We start from the raw sequence: 20,347 nt of genomic DNA on the forward strand, positions 1-20,347 counted from the left end.
CTGTAGTTACCTTCCCATGGGCCTCCCGTAGCTGTTTCTCAGATGCAGCCTGTTTGATATTAGCATCACGCACCATTTTGTGAGCCTCCTATAAAAGAAGGGAATTTTGTTTACTTACCGTAAATTCCTTTTCTTCTAGCTCCAATTGGGAGACCCAGACAGTGGGTGTATAGCTACTGCCTCTGGAGGCCGCACAAAGAACTACACTTAAAAGTGTAAGGCCCCTCCCCTTCTGGCTATACACCCTCCCGTAGGAGTACAGATTCCTCAGTTTTAGTACCAAAGCAAGAAGGAGGAAAGCCAATAACAGTTTCAAAAACAAATTCAATCCGATAACTAGATCGGAGAACTTAAGAAACAACGTGAACAACATGTGCACCCGAAAAAAACGAAACCCTAAAAACAGATAGGGCGGGTGCTGGGTCTCCCAATTGGAGCTAGAAGAAAAGGAATTTACGGTAAGTAAACAAAATTCCCTTCTTCTTTTTCGCTCCTAATTGGGAGACCCAGACAGTGGGACGTCCAAAAGCAGTCCCTGGGTGGGTAAAAAGATACCACATGAACGGGCTGTCATACAGCCTCTTCCTACAGGTGGGCCACCGCCGCCTGAAGGACCTGTCTACCTAGGCTGGCGTCTGCCGAAGCGTAGGTATGCACTTGATAGTGTTTGGTAAACGTGTGCAGACTCGACCAGGTAGCCGCCTGGCACACTTGCTGAGCCGTAGCCTGATGCCTCAACGCCCAGGACGCACCAACGGCTCTGGTAGAATGGGCCTTCAGTCCAGATGGAATCTGAAGCCCAGCAGAACGGTATGTGTGAAGAATTGGTTCCTTGATCCACCGCGCCAGGGTGGATTTGGAAGCTTGCGATCCCTTATGCTGACCAGCGACTAGGACAAAGAGCGCATCCGAACGGCGTAGAGGCGCCGTGCGAGAAATGTAAATCCTGAGTGCTCTCACCAGGTCCAACAGATGTAAACCCTTTTCAAATTGGTGAACTGGATGCGGACACAAAGATGGCAAAGTGATATCCTGATTGAGATGAAAGGAAGAAACCACCTTGGGAGAAAACTCTGGAATTGGACGCAGTACTACCTTGTCTTGGTGAAATACCAGGAAGGGAGATTTGCAAGATAACGCCGCCAGCTCGGACACTCTTCGAAGAGACGTGACCGCTACAAGAAAAACTACCTTTTGTGAAAGCCGAGAAAGGGGAACCTCTTTCAAAGGCTCGAAAGGCGGCTTTTGAAGAGCAAGGAGAACCTTGTTCAGATCCCAGGGTTCCAATGGCCGTCTGTAAGGAGGAACGATATGACAAACTCCTTGGAGAAACGTGCGTACTTTAGAAAGCTGTGCCAAGCGCTTCTGAAAGAATACGGATAACGCGGAGACTTGACCCTTAAGCGAGCTAAGGGACAAACCCTTTTCCAACCCAGACTGCAGGAAGGAAAGAAAAATTGGCAATGCAAATGGCCAGGGAGAAAACCCTTGAGCCAAGCACCACGCTAAGAATATCTTCCACGTCCTGTGATAGATCTTAGCTGAGGATGGTTTTCTAGCCTGTCTCATTGTGGCAACAACTCCCTGAGATAAACCTGAGGCCGCTAGGATCCAGGACTCAATGGCCACACAGTCAGGTTCAGGGCCGCAGAATTCAGATGGAAAAACGGCCCTTGAGACAGCAGATCTGGACGGTCTGGTAGTGCCCACGGTTGGCCTACCGTGAGATGCCACAGATCCGGGTACCACGACCTTCTTGGCCAATTTGGAGCGACGAGTATGGCTCGCTGGCAGTCGGACTTGATTTTCCGGAGAACTCTGGGTAACAATGCTAGAGGTGGGAACACATAGGGGAGTCGGAATTGCGACCAATCCTGAACCAACGCGTCTGCCGCCAGCGCTCGGTGATCGTGAGACCGTGCCATGAAAACTGGGACCTTGTTGTTGTGCCGTGACGCCATCAGATCGACGTCCGGCGACCCCCAGCGGCAACAGATCTGTTGAAACACGTCCGGGTGAAGGGACCATTCTCCTGCGTCCATGCCCTGGCGACTGAGAAAGTCTGCTTCCCAGTTTTCCACGCCTGGGATGTGAACTGCAGATATGGTGGACGCTCTGCTTTCCACCCACGTCAAAATCCGCTGGACTTCTTGAAAAGCTTGGCGACTGCGTGTTCCCCCTTGGTGGTTGATGTACGCCACCGCCGTGGAATTGTCCGACTGAATCCGAATCTGCTTGCCTTCCAGCCATTGTTGGAAGGCACGCAGGGCAAGATAGATTGCTCTGATTTCCAGAACATTGATCTGCAAGGTGGACTCTTCCTGAGTCCACGTCCCCTGAGCCCTGTGGTGGAGAAACACCGCTCCCCACCCTGATAGGCTCGCATCTGTCGTGACCACTGCCCAGGACGGGGGAAGGAACGACTTTCCCTGTGACAATGAGTTGGGGAGAAGCCACCAACGTAGAGAGTCCTTGGCAGTCTGAGAGAGGGAGACAGTCCTGTCGAGGGACGTCGATTTCCCATCCCATTGGCGCAGAATGTCCCATTGGAGAGGGCGCAGATGAAACTGCGCGAACGGGACTGCCTCCATTGCTGCTACCATCTTTCCTAGGAAATGCATGAGGCGCCTCAGTGAATGCGACTGGCTCTGAAGGAGAGATTGCACTCCAGTCCGTAGCGAGCACTGCTTGTCCAGTGGAAGCCTCACTATCGCTGATAGAGTATGAAACTCCATGCCAAGATAAGTCAGAGATTGGGTCGGGGTTAGATGAGACTTTGGAAAGTTGATAATCCACCCGAAAGTCTGGAGAGTGTCTAGCGCCACCTTCAGACTGTGTTGGCATGCTTCTTGAGAGGATGCCTTTATAAGCAGGTCGTCTAGGTACGGGATGACCGAGTGACCCTGCGAGTGCAGAACAGCTACTACTGCTGCCATGACTTTGGTGAAGACCCGGGGGGCTGTTGCCAGACCGAAGGGTAACGCTACGAACTGTAGGTGCTCGTCGTGTATGACGAAACGTAGGAAACGCTGATGCTCTGGTGCAATCGGCACGTGGAGATACGCATCTTTGATGTTTATTGATGCTAGAAAATCTCCCTGAGACATTGAGGCTATGACGGAGCGTAGGGATTCCATCCGGAACCTCCTGACTTTTACGTGTCTGTTGAGCAACTTCAGATCCAGGACGGGACGATACGATCCGTCCTTTTTTGGGACCACAAACAGATTGGAGTAAAAACCGTGACCCTGTTCCTGAAGAGGGACGGAGGTCACCACTCCTTCCGCCTTTAGAGCGGCCACCGCCTGCAACAGAGCATCGGCTCGGTCTGGTGGTTGAGAAGTTCTGAAGAAACGAGTTGGCGGACGAGAACCGAACTCTATCCTGTACCCGTGAGATAGAATATCTCTCACCCAACGGTCTTTGACATTTGCTAGCCAAATGTCGCCAAAGTGGGACAGCCTCCCACCGACCGCGGGTGTGGGCATCGGAGACCGCAAGTCAGGAGGACGTCGTTTTGGCAACGGTTCCTCCGGCTGGTCTTTTTGGGCGTGACTGAGACCTCCAAGAATTTGAACGTCTCTGGTCCTTTTGAGTCTTTTTTGACGAGGCGAATTGGGACCTGCCCTGTCCTCGAAAGGACCGATAACCAGACTGACCCCTCCTCTGTTGGGGCTTGTTTTGTCTGTGTTGCGGTAAGGAAGAGTCCTTACCCTTGGAGTGTTTGATGATTTCATCCAAACGCTCTCCAAACAATCGGTCACGAGAAAAAGGCAAATTGGTTAAGCACTTCTTGGAATGAGAATCTGCTTTCCAATGTCTCAACCACAGAGCCCTACGCAAAACAACTGAGTTGGCTGACGCCACTGCCGTGCGGCTTGTAGCGTCAAGAACAGCATTAATCGCGTACGACGCGAATGCCGCCATTTGCGAGGTCAATGGTGCTACCTGCGGGGCAAATGCACGTGTGACTGAGTCGACTCGCGCAAGCCCGGCCGTGATAGCTTGGAGTGCCCATACGGCCGCAAAAGAAGGCGCTAATGACGCTCCAATCGCTTCATAGATGGATTTCAGCCAGAGCTCCATCTGCCTGTCAGTGGCATCTTTAAGTGCCGCTCCATCTTCAACAGCAACCAAGGATCTGGCTGCAAGCCTGGAAATTGGAGGATCCACTTTTGGACACTGGGTCCAACCCTTGACCACTTCAGAGGGAAAAGGGTAGCGTGTATCTTTAAGTCGTTTAGGAAAACGCCTTTCAGGATAAGCGTGGGGTTTCTGGATTGCGTCTCTGAAGTCAGCGTGGTCCAGAAAAGTGCTTAATGTACGCTTAGGGTATCTGAAATGGATTCTCTCGTGCTGCGAAGCTGACTCCTCTACAGGAGGAGCTGGTGGGGAAATATTCAACATCTTATTGATGTTAAATATAAGATCATTAACTATGGCGTCACCATCTGGTGTATCTAGATTGAGAGCGGTCCCAGGATCAGAATCCTGATCAGTTAAGTCCGCCTCATCACCCATAGATTCATCCCGCTGGGATCCAGACCATTGAGATGAATGTGAAGGCCCGTCATAACGAGCCCGCTTAGGCTGCCCGGGGCCATCGTCCGAGTCAGAGTCTTCACCCTGAGGTGTAGATGCCCGTCCCGGAGCTAGGAGCTGAGGGGGACCAGGGGGCAATACATGCACAGTGTCCGTGGTCTGAAGTACAGGCCTAGCTCGCAATGTGTCAAGAATTTGTGACATAGTGAGAGACATTCTGTCAGCAAAAGCTGCAAACTCAGTCCCTGTGACCTGGACAGCATTCACAGGTGGTACACCCTGGGACACGTCCAGCAGAGGTCCCGACTGTGCAAGCGCCGCAGGGGCCGAGCACTGCACACAATGGGGGTCCGTGGAGCCTGCCGGTAGAAAAGTCCCACATGCGGTGCAGGAAGCATACAATGTCTGTGCCTTGGCACCCTTGCGTTTTACGGGCGACATGCTGCTGGCTCTCTGCATGTGAGAGAGTCTATAGCCAAAGGGCGACCAGCGCTATGCAATACCAAGTATTTGTAGCCACAAAATACTAAGGATACTACGAGCACAAGAGGGGGTGAGCCCACTGGGCTGCTTACCGCCCGCTGAATAGCGGGTAAGAGGCTGCAGAATGCCTTGTCTGGGTCTCCCCGGCTCCCCTCTGCAGCTCAGCGTGTCAGCAAGAATGGCTGCAGGCTTCTGTGGAGAGGGGCGGTCCGTGGGAGTTCCCAAACAAAAGTGCGGGAACAGTGTCCCCTCTGTGCTGACTGTGAGGGCTGGAGTATGTAAAAACGACTCCAGCCCTCAGCGCTGATGCACTGGCCAGCGTCCCGCCCCTCTCCTGACTGGCAGGTCTGTGGGCGGGAACGAACGAACGCAGGCCGCAAAAGCCGGGGACTCGAGTTATCAGCGCGGCCGCCGTAAAAGCGCGGGCCGCGCTGAAGTCCCCGGCGCACCGCAAGTGCCAGCCGCGCCGCTGTTCAAGCGGCCGGCGCGACCGAGTTCTAGCGTGGGCAGCGTCCCGCCCCTCTCCTGACTGGCAGGTCTGGGGGCGGGAACGAAAGGAAGCAGGCCGCAAAAGCCGGGGACCGTAGTTATCAGCGCGGCCGCCGTAAAAGCGCAGGCCGCGCTGAAGTCCCCGGCGCACTACAAGTGCCAGCCGCGCCGCAGTCCCAGCGGCCGGCGCGGCCTATTCCCATAAATGTGCCTGCTTCAGCAAAGCTGAATGAGGCTATGGCACAGGCGCCGCAGCGCTGATGTCCCCCGGCGCACTACAACACCCAGCATGCTGCGGTGTGAGCGCCAGATACACGGGGACACAGAGTACCTTGAGGAAGCAGGGCCATGTCCCTGATGTACTCCGCTCCATCCAGCATCTTCTCCAGGGGCTGTAGATGGAGCACGGTCTCTGTGCCTGGAGACCGGTAAATCCCACTTGACCCAGAGCCCTGTAAAAAGGGATGGGGAAGGAATCAGCATGTGGGCTCCTGCCGCCGTACCCGCAATGGGTACCTCAACCTTACAAACACCTCCGACATAAGTGGGGTGAGAAGGGAGCATGCTGGGAGTCTGTATAGACCCTCTTTTCTTCCATCCGACATAGTCAGCAGCTGCTGCTGACTAAAAACAATGGAGCTATGCGTGCGTGTCTGACCTCCTTGCGCACAAAGCTAAAACTGAGGAATCTGTACTCCTACGGGAGGGTGTATAGCCAGAAGGGGAGGGGCCTTACACTTTTAAGTGTAGTTCTTTGTGCGGCCTCCAGAGGCAGTAGCTATACACCCACTGTCTGGGTCTCCCAATTAGGAGCGAAAAAGAAAGTAAAAATTGAAGTGACATTAACCGACAGCTTTTCTTAATTTTGTATTTCAGGTTTTATTTTCTTATCTAATAAACGAAAATTGTCCCAACAGCGAAATTGTTAAATAATCAACTTAAATGATCAGTTTAAAACATCATTCCCTCTAAATGAGGTTGAGAAAGAAGTGAAAAGTGGACTTTGCTATTTTTAAAAATTTTAGAGAAAATGTGAGATCCATATGTCAAGCAGGACGTGTATAAGTCATGTGTGGAATGTAATGACGGAGGATGGTAAAGTTTAAGCTGTCTTTCAGGAATCCAGGAAGGGAATATTCACAGCTGTGGCCATTTATTGGGATAGGTTTAAAGCAATGAATGTGGATCACTTTGGCACACAGAGCTGCCACAGTTTGCCGAAGGTGCAGCCACAAATCTTGGCAATATGAAAAATAGTAAACTGAAGGGGTTGATCCGCGCAGCCATGGAAGAATGGATAACGGAGCAGTAATCCTGGTTCGTGATTTATTAGTCAACACATTTCAGAGAATGGACATCTCTTTCATTTTGACAAAATCACATTACAGCCTGGTCATCAAACAGAGGAGAATATATACATAACCATCTTTTTTAAAAAGACATGCAGGTAACAGACTCTGAAAACATCGGCTAATCTGTTTCTGGGAGTAAGAAGTAGAAACAAATGTGACATAATTCAGAGTGTGATCACTGTAATAAAAATCGTAATGAAAATTACTAAAAAAAAACAAACAAATTGTGATGAGAAGTTAAAATTAGGGCAGAGCAGATCCGGACTATAAAAGTCTGGATCCGCGCGGTTTCAGCACTATCTGTGTGCCGGACCCAGGTGCGGGATTCCGGGTGCATGATCCGGATTCGGCAATTAATAAAAATAAAGAAAACAAGAAATAAATGAGAGTTTCATACTTACCGAGACTCGGTGTCATGGCGGCACACTGCTTCCGGGTCACGCATTCACTTCCTGTACTGTCCATCGCATACACACTGCATTCCTTGTTTTCCCCGCCCACTGGCCATCCCCTCATCTGTGATTGGTTCCAGGGTGACAAAACCCCAGCATGTGACATCTCTGCCTGCAGTCATCGCTTATTGCGGCTCAGTAATAGGCTGCACTAAGAGCTGGCAATCGTACTTTATGGCTGGTCGCTGAGATGTAGCAGAGCTGGATGTGTCGTCGTGGGACCTCCTGTGGATTACTCCGGAGCTGCAGGGTGTTGGTGGTTAATAAAGTGGTGAAGGAGGGTGCGTTTTGTACTTTATTTCAAATAAAGGTTTTTTTCTCTTTGTCTTGTTCGCACGTGTGACTGGATACACAGCACAGATACAGCCCGACAGCTGGGGCTGCAGCCGCGGGCTATATGTGTGCTGCCGATTGTTTATTTTTTACCACGATACTGACCCGCACACACTTGCACTGCTTTCCCCGCCCACCGGCCATCCTGGTGCCTGTGATTGGTTGGAGTCAACTGACACGCTGCCACTGTGTCTGTGGCAGCGTAACCAATTACACACCCCGATGGGTGGGCAAAAAAATGAATATTGAATTGTCCGCTTCGAAAGGTAAAAGCGTGACCCGGAAGGAGTTTGTCGTCATGATAGCGCCTCGGTGAGTACACCACTTGCTTCTACCCACCTATCCCCTCCACAAATGCTTTTAATCTCCGGATTCTGGTCCCCATTGACTATATGGGCACCCGATTCCTGAGCATATCGGACTCTTTTAAAATCTAGCAGTGTTCCGCCGGTCCCGGATTTTTGGGCGTTCGATCAGCTCTAGTTAAAATGTAAAGTAATTAATAAATACATGGAGATGGGATTTGAACTTGTACTTCAGTGTGAGTCTGTGCAATCCTTGTGGAATAAGGTCATGAGCTATTAGAGGATCTGATAGGGATTAAAGGCGAGAACAGAAATTATATATATGTGTTCATCTGAAAGTTTCAGCAGATCTCACATTTAATGAAACAAATAACTATAAGAGAAAATACTGGAAAAAATAAATATAGAAATAGAAAAGGGATTAAAAGAACGTAGAAAAAAAATAGTAGAAAAAATGGGTCAGGCAATAGAAAAAACTATAAGTGTAGTGAATAGAGTCCTTCTTAAACCAGTATCAAGTAGTAGAAAGTCATAAATATTGCAAATTAGATGTATTTATAAATTGTGCCATACAATAAAGATATGTTATGTTATGTTAATATGCTATGCTGACAGCGTGTGTTACTGCAAAGGAAACAGTGAGAGATTAAAATTCAGACGTGTGGGGAAAAATGGTGTGCACATGTGAGCATAGGTAACTCCAATTCAATATTGTGGGAAAAATGTCAAGGCGCATGCTCGACTGGGAAACTAAGGTTAACAGTGTCGGAACCAATCCAAGGAGCATGCGCTGAATTGCCAGAGTTCAGTGATTGTGGAGGCCTCTGTATAAAGTGGCTGGGAAGAAAGGAGAGGGCAGGGGGAAAGTGGGGGGAAAAAAATAGAATGAATGTGTTTTCGGAAAACTAAAAATATATATAAATTTAAAAAATAAATGTATGGGTCCTATAACTATGGAAATGTAAGAAGAAATAATGCAAACTATTCCTTTGCTATCGGTCTTTGAATCACAGACTTTCCTAGTTGTTTTTGGTCTAGAGAGTGTATTGGACTCCTTTTATTTAAAAAGGGGGTGAACCTGGACTCTTCTTGCTAGAAGTGTGGCACACCAGATGCAGACCTGATATGGTACTACCCTTGTCTCAGAAGATATTGGACGGATGTAATTAAACTGATAAACGCTGTGTATACGTGCCAGATGGTTCCTAGCTCTCTGATATGTATTCTGAGCTATACTGCTGAATTCCTGTACAAAAGAGCCTCAGACAAGCCATTGCACGTATTCTATATCAAGCATGGAAAATTATATCCCTGTACTGGAAAAACCTTAAATGCGCTGTCATTAAGGAAGTGATTGATATTCTGAATAACATTCTTAGATGGAGAAATATGCTTAGTAGAAAAGGAAGGCCTATAGGAACCTTGAAGATATATGTGCTCCATGGTTACACACGCCAAATTTGGCCCCATTAACTCTGAAGTGATCAAGAAGTCTTCTAACTGGTTTCATGTAATTTACGAATAGTGGGATCTTGATGTCTAGACGGTGACTCTACTCATCCACGAGCTCATTTTTAATGTTAGATACCACTTGCTATCTCGGATTCATAATATCCACCAAAACACATGGTTTTTGTATACTTTGACTCATGCTAAAATCTATATCTGTGTCTTGGAAAACAGCTAGTTCTATTGATCTGTTTGGGTGTGGTGGGCCGTGGAAGGGGTATTCTTTGGTAAAATATATTACTTGATTAAAAAAATACATTTATGCCAAATAAAAATTGTTTAAAAACTATAAAAAACATAGCATTAACTAGATAAATCACTTTGGTACCACTTCCCTTCAGTAGAATAAATCAGTGATTTAATTCAGACTCTAAGGCGGGCTTTGCACGCTGCGACATCGGTAACAATGTGTTACCGATGCTGCAGCGATAGTCCCGCCCCCGTCGCACGTTCGATATATAGTGAAAGTTGCCGTAGCGATTATTATCGCTACGGCAGCTTTACACGCACATACCTGCCGTGCGACGTCCCTCTGGCCGGCGACCCGCCTCCTTCCTTAGGGGGCGGGTCGTGCGGCGTCACAGTGACGTCACACGGCAGGCGGCCAATTGAAGCGGAGGGGCGGAGATGAGCAGGATGTAAACATCCCGCCCACCTCCGTCCTTCTCATTGCAGCCGGCGGCAGGTAAGGTGAAGGTTCCTCGCTCCTGCGGCTTCATACACAGCAATGTGTGCTGCCGCAGGAGCGAGGAACAACATCGCACCTGTCGCAGCACCGGCATTATGGAAATGTCGGAGGCTGCAGCGATGATACGATAACGACGCTTTTGCGCTCGTTCATCGTATCAAAAAGGATTTGCACGTTGCGATATCGACTGCGACGCCGGATGTGCGTCACTTTCGATTTGACCCCACCGACATCGCACGTGCAATGTCGCAACGTGCAAAGCCCGCCTTAGGCTATGTGCGCACTAGAGCTTTTTACCTGCGGATTTACCCGCGGATTTGCCCCGGAAATTTCTTGAGAAATGTCTGCAATCTTTGTGCAGACATTTCCCATGAAATTCAATGAGAAAAAAAAAATAGTTGTGCGCACTGTGCGGATTTTTCTCAAGAAAATTTCTTGAGAAAATTTTCTCGAGAAACTTTCTTGAGAAAATGTGCATGTCCATTAATTTCCGCAGGTACCTGCGGTATTCCGGGGGTATTCCGCAGGTAGCAATGATGTGCGGTATACCACCGGAATAGCTGCGAATTACCTGCGGTAATGCTCATCGCTGCCTGCGGTTTTGCAGGAAGCGATGTCATTATGCCAGGAAGAGGAAGCGGAGCAGAGTAAACACAGACGTCACACTCCCTGGACGCCGCACAGAAGCACTTCCGTGCGACCTCCAGGTGCCCGTGCAGTCTGTGTCCCGCTCCAGCCCCGCGGCTGCCCGCACTGCAGTGTCAGTGTCTGTCCGCAGTGTCAGCAGCCTGTCACGCGGCAGCGCAGGCAGACACTGACATCCTGCAGTGCTGGGAGCCGCGGGGATGACGATCGCTGCTGTCAGGAGGTGAGATCATTACCTGCTGTGATGATCTCCTGCCTCCTGACGTCACCGCGGTCACTGCTGTCTATGCCCGTCTTGCGAGCGGCCCGAGACTGTCACTAGCGGTGACGTCACGTGCTCTTGCGATACTTCTGACAACGCGGCGGGCATAGAAGTCAGTGACAGCGCTGACGTCAGCAGTACAGGAGATGATCACAGAAGGTAATGATCTCATCTATGCTCCTGATGGCAGCGCTCGTCAACCCCTGCAGTGACCTGGGCTGACCTCATGATGTTAGCTCAGGTCACTGCATTACTCTCCCAGCCAATGGGGAACATTCTGTTCTTCATTGACTGGGACAGCGACTATGGTATGGATCGCCGTGCCCCCCCCCCCTTATTGGATTACGCCGGACGTGGAATTGATTGTGCTCTTTTCAATAAATTGGTTAAAGAGGGAATGTTTTGGGGAGTGTTTTTTCAAATAAAACTTTTTTTGTTGTCTATTTTTTAATTATTACTGACTGGGTTGGTGATGTCGGGTATCTGAAAGACGCCTGACCTCACCAACCCCAGGGCTTGATGCCAGGTGACATTACACATCTGGCATCAACCCCATATATTACCCCGTTTGCCAACGCACCAGGGCGCGGGATGAGCTGGGGCAAAGCGCCAGGATTGGCACGTCTAATGGATGCGCCACTTCTGGGGCGGCTGCGGCCTGCTATTTTTAGGCTGGGGAGTGTCCAATAACAGTGGACCTCCCTAGTCTGAGAATATCAGACCCCAGCTGTCCGCTTTACCTTGGCTGGTGATCCAATATGGGGGGAACCGCACGTTTTTTGTTTTAAATTTATATAATTTAAAATAACAGCGTGGGGTGCCCACTGTTTTGGATTATCAGCCAAGGTGAAGCTGCCAGCGGTGGTCTGCAGGCTGCAGCCATCTGCTTTACCCTAGCTGGCTACAAAAAATGGGGGACCTCACGTCGTTTTTTTTTAATTATTTATTTATTTTATGGGTAAATACAAGGCTAAGCACCCTTTAGTGCCACATGAAAGTCACTAAAGGGTGCCAGCTTAGAAAATGCAGGGAGGTGGAACATTATATAGGTTTTTCTCATCTATCTATCTATCTATCCCTCTATCTATCTATCTATCCATCTATCCCTCTATCTATCTATCTATTCATCTATCCATCTTTCCCTCTATCCATTATCTGTCTATTGATTATCTTTATTATTTATTGCAGGGACAAACCTGCGGTAAATCCGCGGTAAATCCGCGGCAAAACCGCATGCGGATTTGGTGCGGATTTTTTCCGCAGGTCCGGAAATCTTTCACTGGCAGAAGTTTCTCAAGAAATTTTCTTGAGAAACTTCACATTTCTAGTGCGCACATAGCCTAAAGGGGGCTTTACACGGTAGCGATATCGCTAGCAATTTCTAGCGATATAGAGCGTGTAAGCACCCGCCCCTGACGCGCATGCGATTTTTTGTGATTGCTGCTGTAGCGAACATTATCGCTACGGCAGCGTCACACGTACTTACCTGGTCGGCGTCGGCGCTGTGAGTGCCGAACAATCCCTCCTTCAAGGGGGAGGGACGTTCGGCATCACAGCGACGTCACCGCAACGTCACTAAGCGGCCAGCCAATCAAAGCAGAGGGGCGGAGATGAGCAGGATGTAACATCCCGCCCACCTCCTTCTTTCCGCATTGGGGCCAGCGGCAGGTAAGGAGACGGTCCTCACTCCTGCGGTGTCACACATAGCGATGTGTGCAGCCGCATGAGTGATGAACAACATGGATAAACAACCCTTACCGATTTTTTGAGTTTGGGTCGACCTCTCCATGGTGAACGATTTTCACCATTTTTGAGGTCGCTTAAGGTCACTGGTCAGTGTCACACGCTGTGATATCATTAATGACGCCGGATGTGCGTCACTAACAATGTGACCCCGACGATAAAACATTAACGATATCGTAGCATGTAAAGCCCCCTTAAGGTTTATAGATCCAGTAGGTTTCTTTTCTATTAAGTGTTTCTATCTGACACGCTGTTTTAGGAGATATCTGTTCAATAAAGGTAATGCGTAAATCATTGGAATTTTTATTTTGTTTAATGGTGCAGTGCCTGGATAGCCCATGTAGAAGAAAACACTTGGGTATATTTTAATCTGTTGTGTAAAGCTTGTTTTGTTCTCCCAATATATTGTTTATTACTCTATCAGGTAGATGATAAAACTGGATTGGCAGGTTAGGACACTCTTTTTAGGGAAGACTTCACTGTTGGAGGATGGATGAAAGAATGTTCTTTTGTGGCTAATGGAGTTGCAACAGAGACATTTTGGTGTGAAACATTCATAGAAGTTGGAGGTGTATTGCAGAGGGTCCTTCCAGAGGATGTAGGAAAGTGTAGACTACTAGGGGCCAAAATATTCCTTAATATAGGGGCCCTCCTAAATGTTATAGGAGGACATTGAGGTAAAAACATACTTAAAATGGGGTCATTCAATAGTATACCCCATTGTTTCTATAGGATACCCCTAATAGTCACATTATCAGCATTAAAGGTGTTGATGAAATTAGTTTAAAAATTCTGGTTATTAATTGGTAGAACTTTAATGTTATTGAATCAAATAAGTTCACCCTGTTTCAAATTACTAGTGTTGGAAATAGCTTTTTTTATGGGGTTTTTTTTTTCGGGTATATATTTTTTGGAAAATCTGGTGCAAAGGATGTTAGCTTATTCTTTAAAATCCATGTCTAATGTACAATTTTCCTTATCCTCTTAAATTGTTTGAAAGGAATGTTGTGAAGCCATTTGTGAAAATGGCTGCTATTAAAGTACACAAATATTTGCATCAACCTTTTTTTTAAAAAAAGGTTTTTGTCAATATTTGGTGCCCATTGTGCAATGATGAAATCGATCCTTTTATTACTAATAGTAGGGGAAAATTGCAAACCCCAATTATTAGATTGGATCCAATCTAAGAATGAATGAACATTGCAGGAGGTGTTATCCCAAATTAGGAACAGGTCGCCAATATAACGCTTGTAGAGAATAATAAAACCATTGTATGCAGTATCATAAATAAAAAGGAACTCGAAAATGGACATAATAAGTTAAGCATAAGTGTGTTACAAATCAGCGCCACCGTAGCCGCAAGCAGCCTTCTGCGGTTCCTGCTATGCCCAGGGGCTGGCCACCGCTTTTGGCCGTGCCTCGGGTCGTGCAGCTGGCTGCTTCTTCCTCCACGTCTAAGTGTGGAGAGGTGGCTAGGGTGCATGCACGTGCCGATTTACCCCAGCCAGAGCCTATGTCCAGTGTTTCGCCTTGTGAGCATGCTTAGCCTGACAGTGCCATTTTTGAGGCTAAGTCCTCAGTTCAGGCTACTGAGCATGCTCACACACTTAGTGCGAAAAGCCTCTTTGCTCAGGTACTTGGACTCCATTTTGTGTCCAAGTCCGGTGTTGTGCCTACTGAGCATGCTCAGGCTGATTTCTGAGACTAAGTCAGTTGTTCGGGCTACTGTGCATGCTCAGGCACTTAGTGCATTGTAGGCTAAGTCCGGTAAAGACTTCACTGGGCATGTCCGGAGGTGGCAGGCCCTGATAGGCTGGATAGTGTCAGGTGTCCTGATGATGTGGCCACTCTGGACTCCGCCCCTATGACCTGGCACCCCACCATTGGTCGTCAGATGATGACTGGTGAGGTGTTTGGGGCGGTGCTGCCATTATATCATCCGTGACGTGGCAGTTCCGGATAGGCCGCTGGTGACGTCATAGATGATGTGGCACTCCGCAATTGGCCCCTGGAGGTGCCATTGTGGCTCACCCTGGGTTTGGAGCGGACCCTAGGTGTTACAAGGGACTGGAGACAGCATGGAAGCACGCAGGCTTCCTGTATGCTGTGACATAGCACACCTCCAAGCATAGAGCCTCATTGCAGCCATAGCCTTAGGTCTAGAAGCAGTAGGCAGAGTTAGGCATCTGGTGCCTGTCACGCCAAGATTCCTGGCTCTAGTAGATGAGATTACTGTGGAAAGATAAGGCGCAAATAGGGTCTTACCCGGTATACACGTGGAAGTGAATACTGGCAGGTACACTCACCTGGTTTGGTTGTGCCAGTCACAACCCCTTTCAAAGCATGTAAATCACGATATGATGGTGTGGGAGGCAGCGGTCCCGCGGTGAAGAGACAGTTAAAAAAATATAGGAAAGCAGGTTGATATACCGCGCCACACCACAGAAGTCAAAAATGTTAAAAGTAAATCCCTTTTTCTTTATTTTCACAGGTCTACGCGTTTCAGGGACATATCCGTCCCCTTCCTCAGGACAATGTACAGAAAATACTATAATCTATAATATGGATCCTCCACCTCGTGCACCTATGAGTCAGAGTATCATGATGCACTGAATGATTACGTGGCTCTTTTTTTCAGATGTATATATAAGAGCTCACAACCTGCCTCTTGTTATAGTATTTTCTGTACATTGTCCTGAGGAAGGGGACGGATATGTCCCTGAAACGCGTAGACCTGTGAAAATAAAGAAAAAGGGATTTACTTTTAACATTTTTGACTTCTGTGGTGTGGCGCGGTATATCAACCTGCTTTCCTATATTTTTTGAACTGTAAGATTCCTGGCTCAGCACATTAGGGTCAGGCGCCGGTCTTCCTCCTCCTACCGTCCAGGCCTGCACAGGAAGCCCATTGGGGTTAACTGGGCTGCGGCTGCTGCGCCACCTGTCCATTGGTGTGGCCCCTACGCGCACGGACTGTGTACCCCAGGACTCCTGTGGTGTTAACAGGAGTGTACCTGGTCTGGGTGTGTGAACCCTGTGTTGTGAACAGGGTTCATAGTCTTCTGATCCAAGTGCTATTTAAATTGGATCAGGCTCCTATTATTTCTGAGCCACCCAGCTCTGTATTCTCCGCCTAACCTTCAGGTTGCCAGCAGCTCCTTTACCATCTGAAGCACGGTGGACCCTGACTGGCGATTGGGAAATATTCTCTGGAAAGATTCATACATGTCTTTTACGTACCAGACTAATCACTTGGAAGGAGTCCCTTGGGTAGCTGATCAGATTGAGGAAATGTATGTGCATAATGTTTTCTATGTAAGCCGCTAGATTTGAGGTCAAACATCCTATTACCGATATAATAGGAAGACTGGCCAAATGTTTTAGGGTCTTTATGTATCTTGGGAAGATGGTAAAAAAAGGCCATATATGGATTCTTCACCAGAAAAAATTTCTTTTCATGACTATTTAGTATATTTTTAGAAAAATCCTTAGTAATAAATAAATTGTATTTGTATATGGCCTCAAAATGGCATTCTTTAGGGACTACCTGATAATATATGGGATCAGACAAAATTTTGTGTGCCTCTGCTATATAGTGGATTCCTCCCCTTTGTAAGCAGGCCTGATTATGTGGAGCCCCTCACCTGGTCAGGCACCACTGGGTACTGCACCCATGCTGGGTAAGTACCTTCAGGTAATCCAAAGGCTATAATAGGGTGTGTACGCATAGACACATAGTAACCAGGTCTCCTACACCTTAGAGGGGACCCTTGGGCAGACCCAAGAGGGGGCGTGGCCTCCACATCTCAGCTAGTGGTGGTGGAGAGGCTGGAAGCTAGGTTGCAGTGGCAGATGAGAAAAGGAGCTGGAGGTAGCCAGTCTGATAGTGGAGAGCGCAGAGTGTGGTCGCACAGGAGTGAGGGGCGCAGACACGCTAGTCAGACCCTGCACTTGTAGTAGCCGTTGGCGGGGGAAAACGGTCACCAGAAGTTGGACAGAAAGACACTGAGGAAGTCAGTTGGTCAGGAAGACACTGAAGAAGTCGGCTGGTCATGTACCGAGACTTCTGGGGGCTAGGCACTCAGGGGAAACAGGTTCCCGAAGTAGGCTCAAGTTTAACTACCTACTATACCTGCCAGTGTGGGGACCAAAAGTCCCACACCCACCAACTAGAGTCCGAGCATCTGCAGCAACAAGGGGGCCCATAAGGAGGATTGAACCTGAAGCTATCCACCTTGGTCCACGCTGCCAGCAAATGGGCCAAAAAGGGGAGAAAAGGCAGTAGCGACTTCCCTGGATGAGTCCCACGGTACTTCAAGTCAGGGGCTATCCGAAACAAGAAAGTGCTAGGAAGGTGAGTTGACGGTTATCCTTAGACCAGCCTGAAGGATACCTGGTTCCACCTGGTTCATCTCAGTATCGCTCGGGTTACCTCACAACACCACCTGAACGTGAGTAAACAAGTTAAAAGACACCTGGACTGTGATTGAGTTATTCTGCGACCTGTAGTTCCACACATTTATACACCTGAGCCCCTGGGGCCATCCTCACTCTCGGGATGCTATACCACCAGACTGCAGACACCATCAGCCCCAGACGCTCGTTAAAACTGCAGTGGTGGTCACCTATAACCCTGACCGCAAACCGAGAGTGGTGTCACGACTCAGAAGTAAATAACCTGACATACCTGTTGCCAGCGGTAATCAAGTGGAGCCCCTGTGGCGTCCCAGAAGGTGGAGTGACGTCCCTGAGGCGACCGCTGCGGCTGTGCTTCACAATTACAATATCCTTATTGCTGCGTAGAGCGGATACAGCCTTTCATTCTGATAGTTACGGTTTGCTGGTTTTTTGGTGGTTGTGGTTTTTAAAGTCATTAGGTACCATGTCACAAAAAGTCAAATTATGGTGGCTCTTGCTGTCTGTTGGATAAAATTTTGGTTTAGCTTTAATGTGTTGCCCCAGGGGTGATGATCCTATTCGGGGACGCCACAGAGCTTCTTTAGTATGGCACCAGGTACTGTCAGTTTTTGTATATGTGTCGTGACGCCACTCATGGTTTGCGGTCAGGGATGTGGATGACCGCCGTTGCAGGTTTTACGAGCATCTAGGGCTGATGGGGTCTGCAGCCAGGTGATATAGCCTCCCGTGAGTGAGGCAGGCCTCAGGGGATCGGGTGAGAAGAGTAGCAGGTCCCGGAATAACTCAGGCTGAGTCCAAAAGTCTTTCAACTGCTTTTTACTCACTTTGATGTTGCTGTGAGCTGACCCGGGCGATGCTTTGATTAACCAGGTAAGAACCAGGGGCTCCTTTGGGCCAGTCTGAGGGTAACCAGTTAGCTTGCCTTCCTAGCACTTCTGTGTTCATATCACCCCCTGACTTGAAGTACCATGGGGGTCTATCCAGGGAGTCGCAACTGCCTTTTCTCTCCTGTGTTTGGCCCGTTTGCCGTCAGCGTGGACCAGGTGAGATGGCTTCCAGCTCTGTCTCCTTATGGGTCCCTGGGTTGCTGCTGAGGCTCGGACTCTGTATTGTTGGTGAGGTACCAGTAGTTCCCCTCCCCGGCAGGTTTAGCAGGTAGTTAAAACCAAAGTCTGCTCCAGGGACCTGTTCCCCTGTACGTGCCTAGTCACCAGGAGCACCTCTTTATGCTGACTACCAGGTGACCGTTCTCCCCCGCCAACCGTCACTACACCGCGCAGGGTCTGACTAGTGGCCACGCGCGTATCCCATAGCAACCGCCGTGCTCCACTACCAGACTGCCTCGCTCCACTCCTTTCCTGACAACCTCTGCACTTTAGCTCCCAGCCCCTCCGCTACACCCATTGATAAGAATTGAAAGCTAGCCACCTCCGGAGACTACCCAAGGGTCCCATCTAATGGTGTGGGGGGGGAACTGGTTGCTATGTGTCTGTGCGTACACACCTCATTCTGGCCCTTAGGATTGCCTGGAAGCACTGTCCCAGCATGGGTGCAGTACTCAGTGGTGCCTGACCAGGTCAGGGGCGCCACATTAACATCCGTATGGAAAAAAGGGGTCAGAGTTAGAAGTGAGAGAAGAGGATTGTTTGTCAGTATTGATAATGAAATGTCTCTTCAGGGTCAGTTTCCATATAAAATACTGAAAATCGAGATAAAGATTAAAATTGTTGTGTTAGGGTACAGTCTCACTAAACGACATACCAGCGATTCCGACCACGACATGACCTGGTCAGGATCACTAGTGCGTTGCTACATGGTCGCTGGTGAGCTGTCAATCAGGCAGATCTCACCAGCTACCAGTAACCAGCCACCAGCCAGCAGCGACTCGTGGAAACAATGCTGCACTTGGTAACCAAGGTAAATATCGGGTAACTAAGCAAAATGCTTTGCTTGGTTACCTGATATTTACCCTGGTTACCAGCACACACCGCTTAGCGCTGGCTCCCTGCACTCATAGCCACATCGGGTTACTAAGCAAAGCGCTTCGCTTAGTTACCCGATGTGTACTTTGGCTACGTGTTCAGGGAGCCAGCACTGGCAGCCTGTGAGCGGCGTACACTAGTAACCAAGGTAAATATCGAGTAACCAAGCAAAGCGCTTTGCTTGGTTACTCGATGGGTACCTTGGTTACCAGCATCCGCAGCTTCCAGATGCCGGCTCCCTGCTCCCTGCACATTCAGATCGTTCCTCTTTCGCTGTCAAACACAGCGATGTGTGCTTAACAGCGGGAGAGCAACGAGCAAAAAATGAACCAGCACTGTGTAACGATCAGCGATTTCACAGCACGGTCCAGGTCGCTGCTTAGTGTCACACACAGCGAGATCGCTAATGAGGTCACTGGTGCGTCACAAAACCTGTGACTCAGCAGCAATCTCGCTAGCGATCTCGCTATGTCGGAAATACCCCTTAGAAGTAGGACAAAAGGAGAGACCCTTACTTAATATAGAGAGTTCGTCATTAGTGAGGACGTACTCAGAGAGATTGAAAACGTTAGTGGTAAAGTGGTCTTTGGGATTGACCAGATTGATCAGATTTATATTGATAGGGTTGGCTAATGGTAAAAAAGGATCAGATGGTGAAAAATTATCAGAGTTGTCAACTGTAATAATATTATCAACCAGATTTATTTGTGAGGGAACAACAGGTTGGGAGGAAGCAAAGACATCCCCTGCATGTATCATGAAATCTAAGGGGTACTTTACACAGTACGACATCGCAAGCCGATGCTTGAGATGCCGAGCGCAATAGTCCCCGCCCCCGTCGCAGCTGCGATCTTTTGTGATAGAAGGATATCTCCGGCACACTGTTATGTTTCCCAAAATAAAGTCCAGAAAAAATTAAAGAGTCTTGGTATTTATTCTAATCTTTTATTTGCAGAAAAAAAGGAATTTTTTTGTACAATTGCAGAGAGTCCGCCTAAGAAATATTTCGGCCTGATCTCGGCCTTAATCTGGTCGGACAGACTGACTGAATGAATCAACAAACATGACAAAAAAAACATAAAACATACATCACTGGAGAATCATAAATTAAAGTAAATAACTACACATTTTGTGTGAAGCGAC

General features: G+C 48.5%; 1 protein-coding gene across 5 annotated transcripts in view; it reads right to left on the reverse strand.

Moving 5' to 3' along the window:
• The window catches only part of RAB3IL1 (RAB3A interacting protein like 1), a 79,781-nt gene that overhangs the window by 38,487 nt on the left and 20,947 nt on the right, over positions 1-20,347 (reverse strand). For all 5 annotated transcript variants that reach the window (XM_075325224.1, XM_075325225.1, XM_075325221.1 and 2 more), the window contains exon 4: positions 11-88. In XM_075325224.1, coding sequence (XP_075181339.1) covers positions 11-88 — 78 coding nt within the window. The remainder of the gene's footprint in view (positions 1-10; positions 89-20,347) is intronic.

This window comes from Anomaloglossus baeobatrachus, chromosome 10 (assembly GCF_048569485.1).
Source record: "Anomaloglossus baeobatrachus isolate aAnoBae1 chromosome 10, aAnoBae1.hap1, whole genome shotgun sequence".
Classification (NCBI taxonomy): Eukaryota; Metazoa; Chordata; class Amphibia; order Anura; family Aromobatidae; genus Anomaloglossus; species Anomaloglossus baeobatrachus.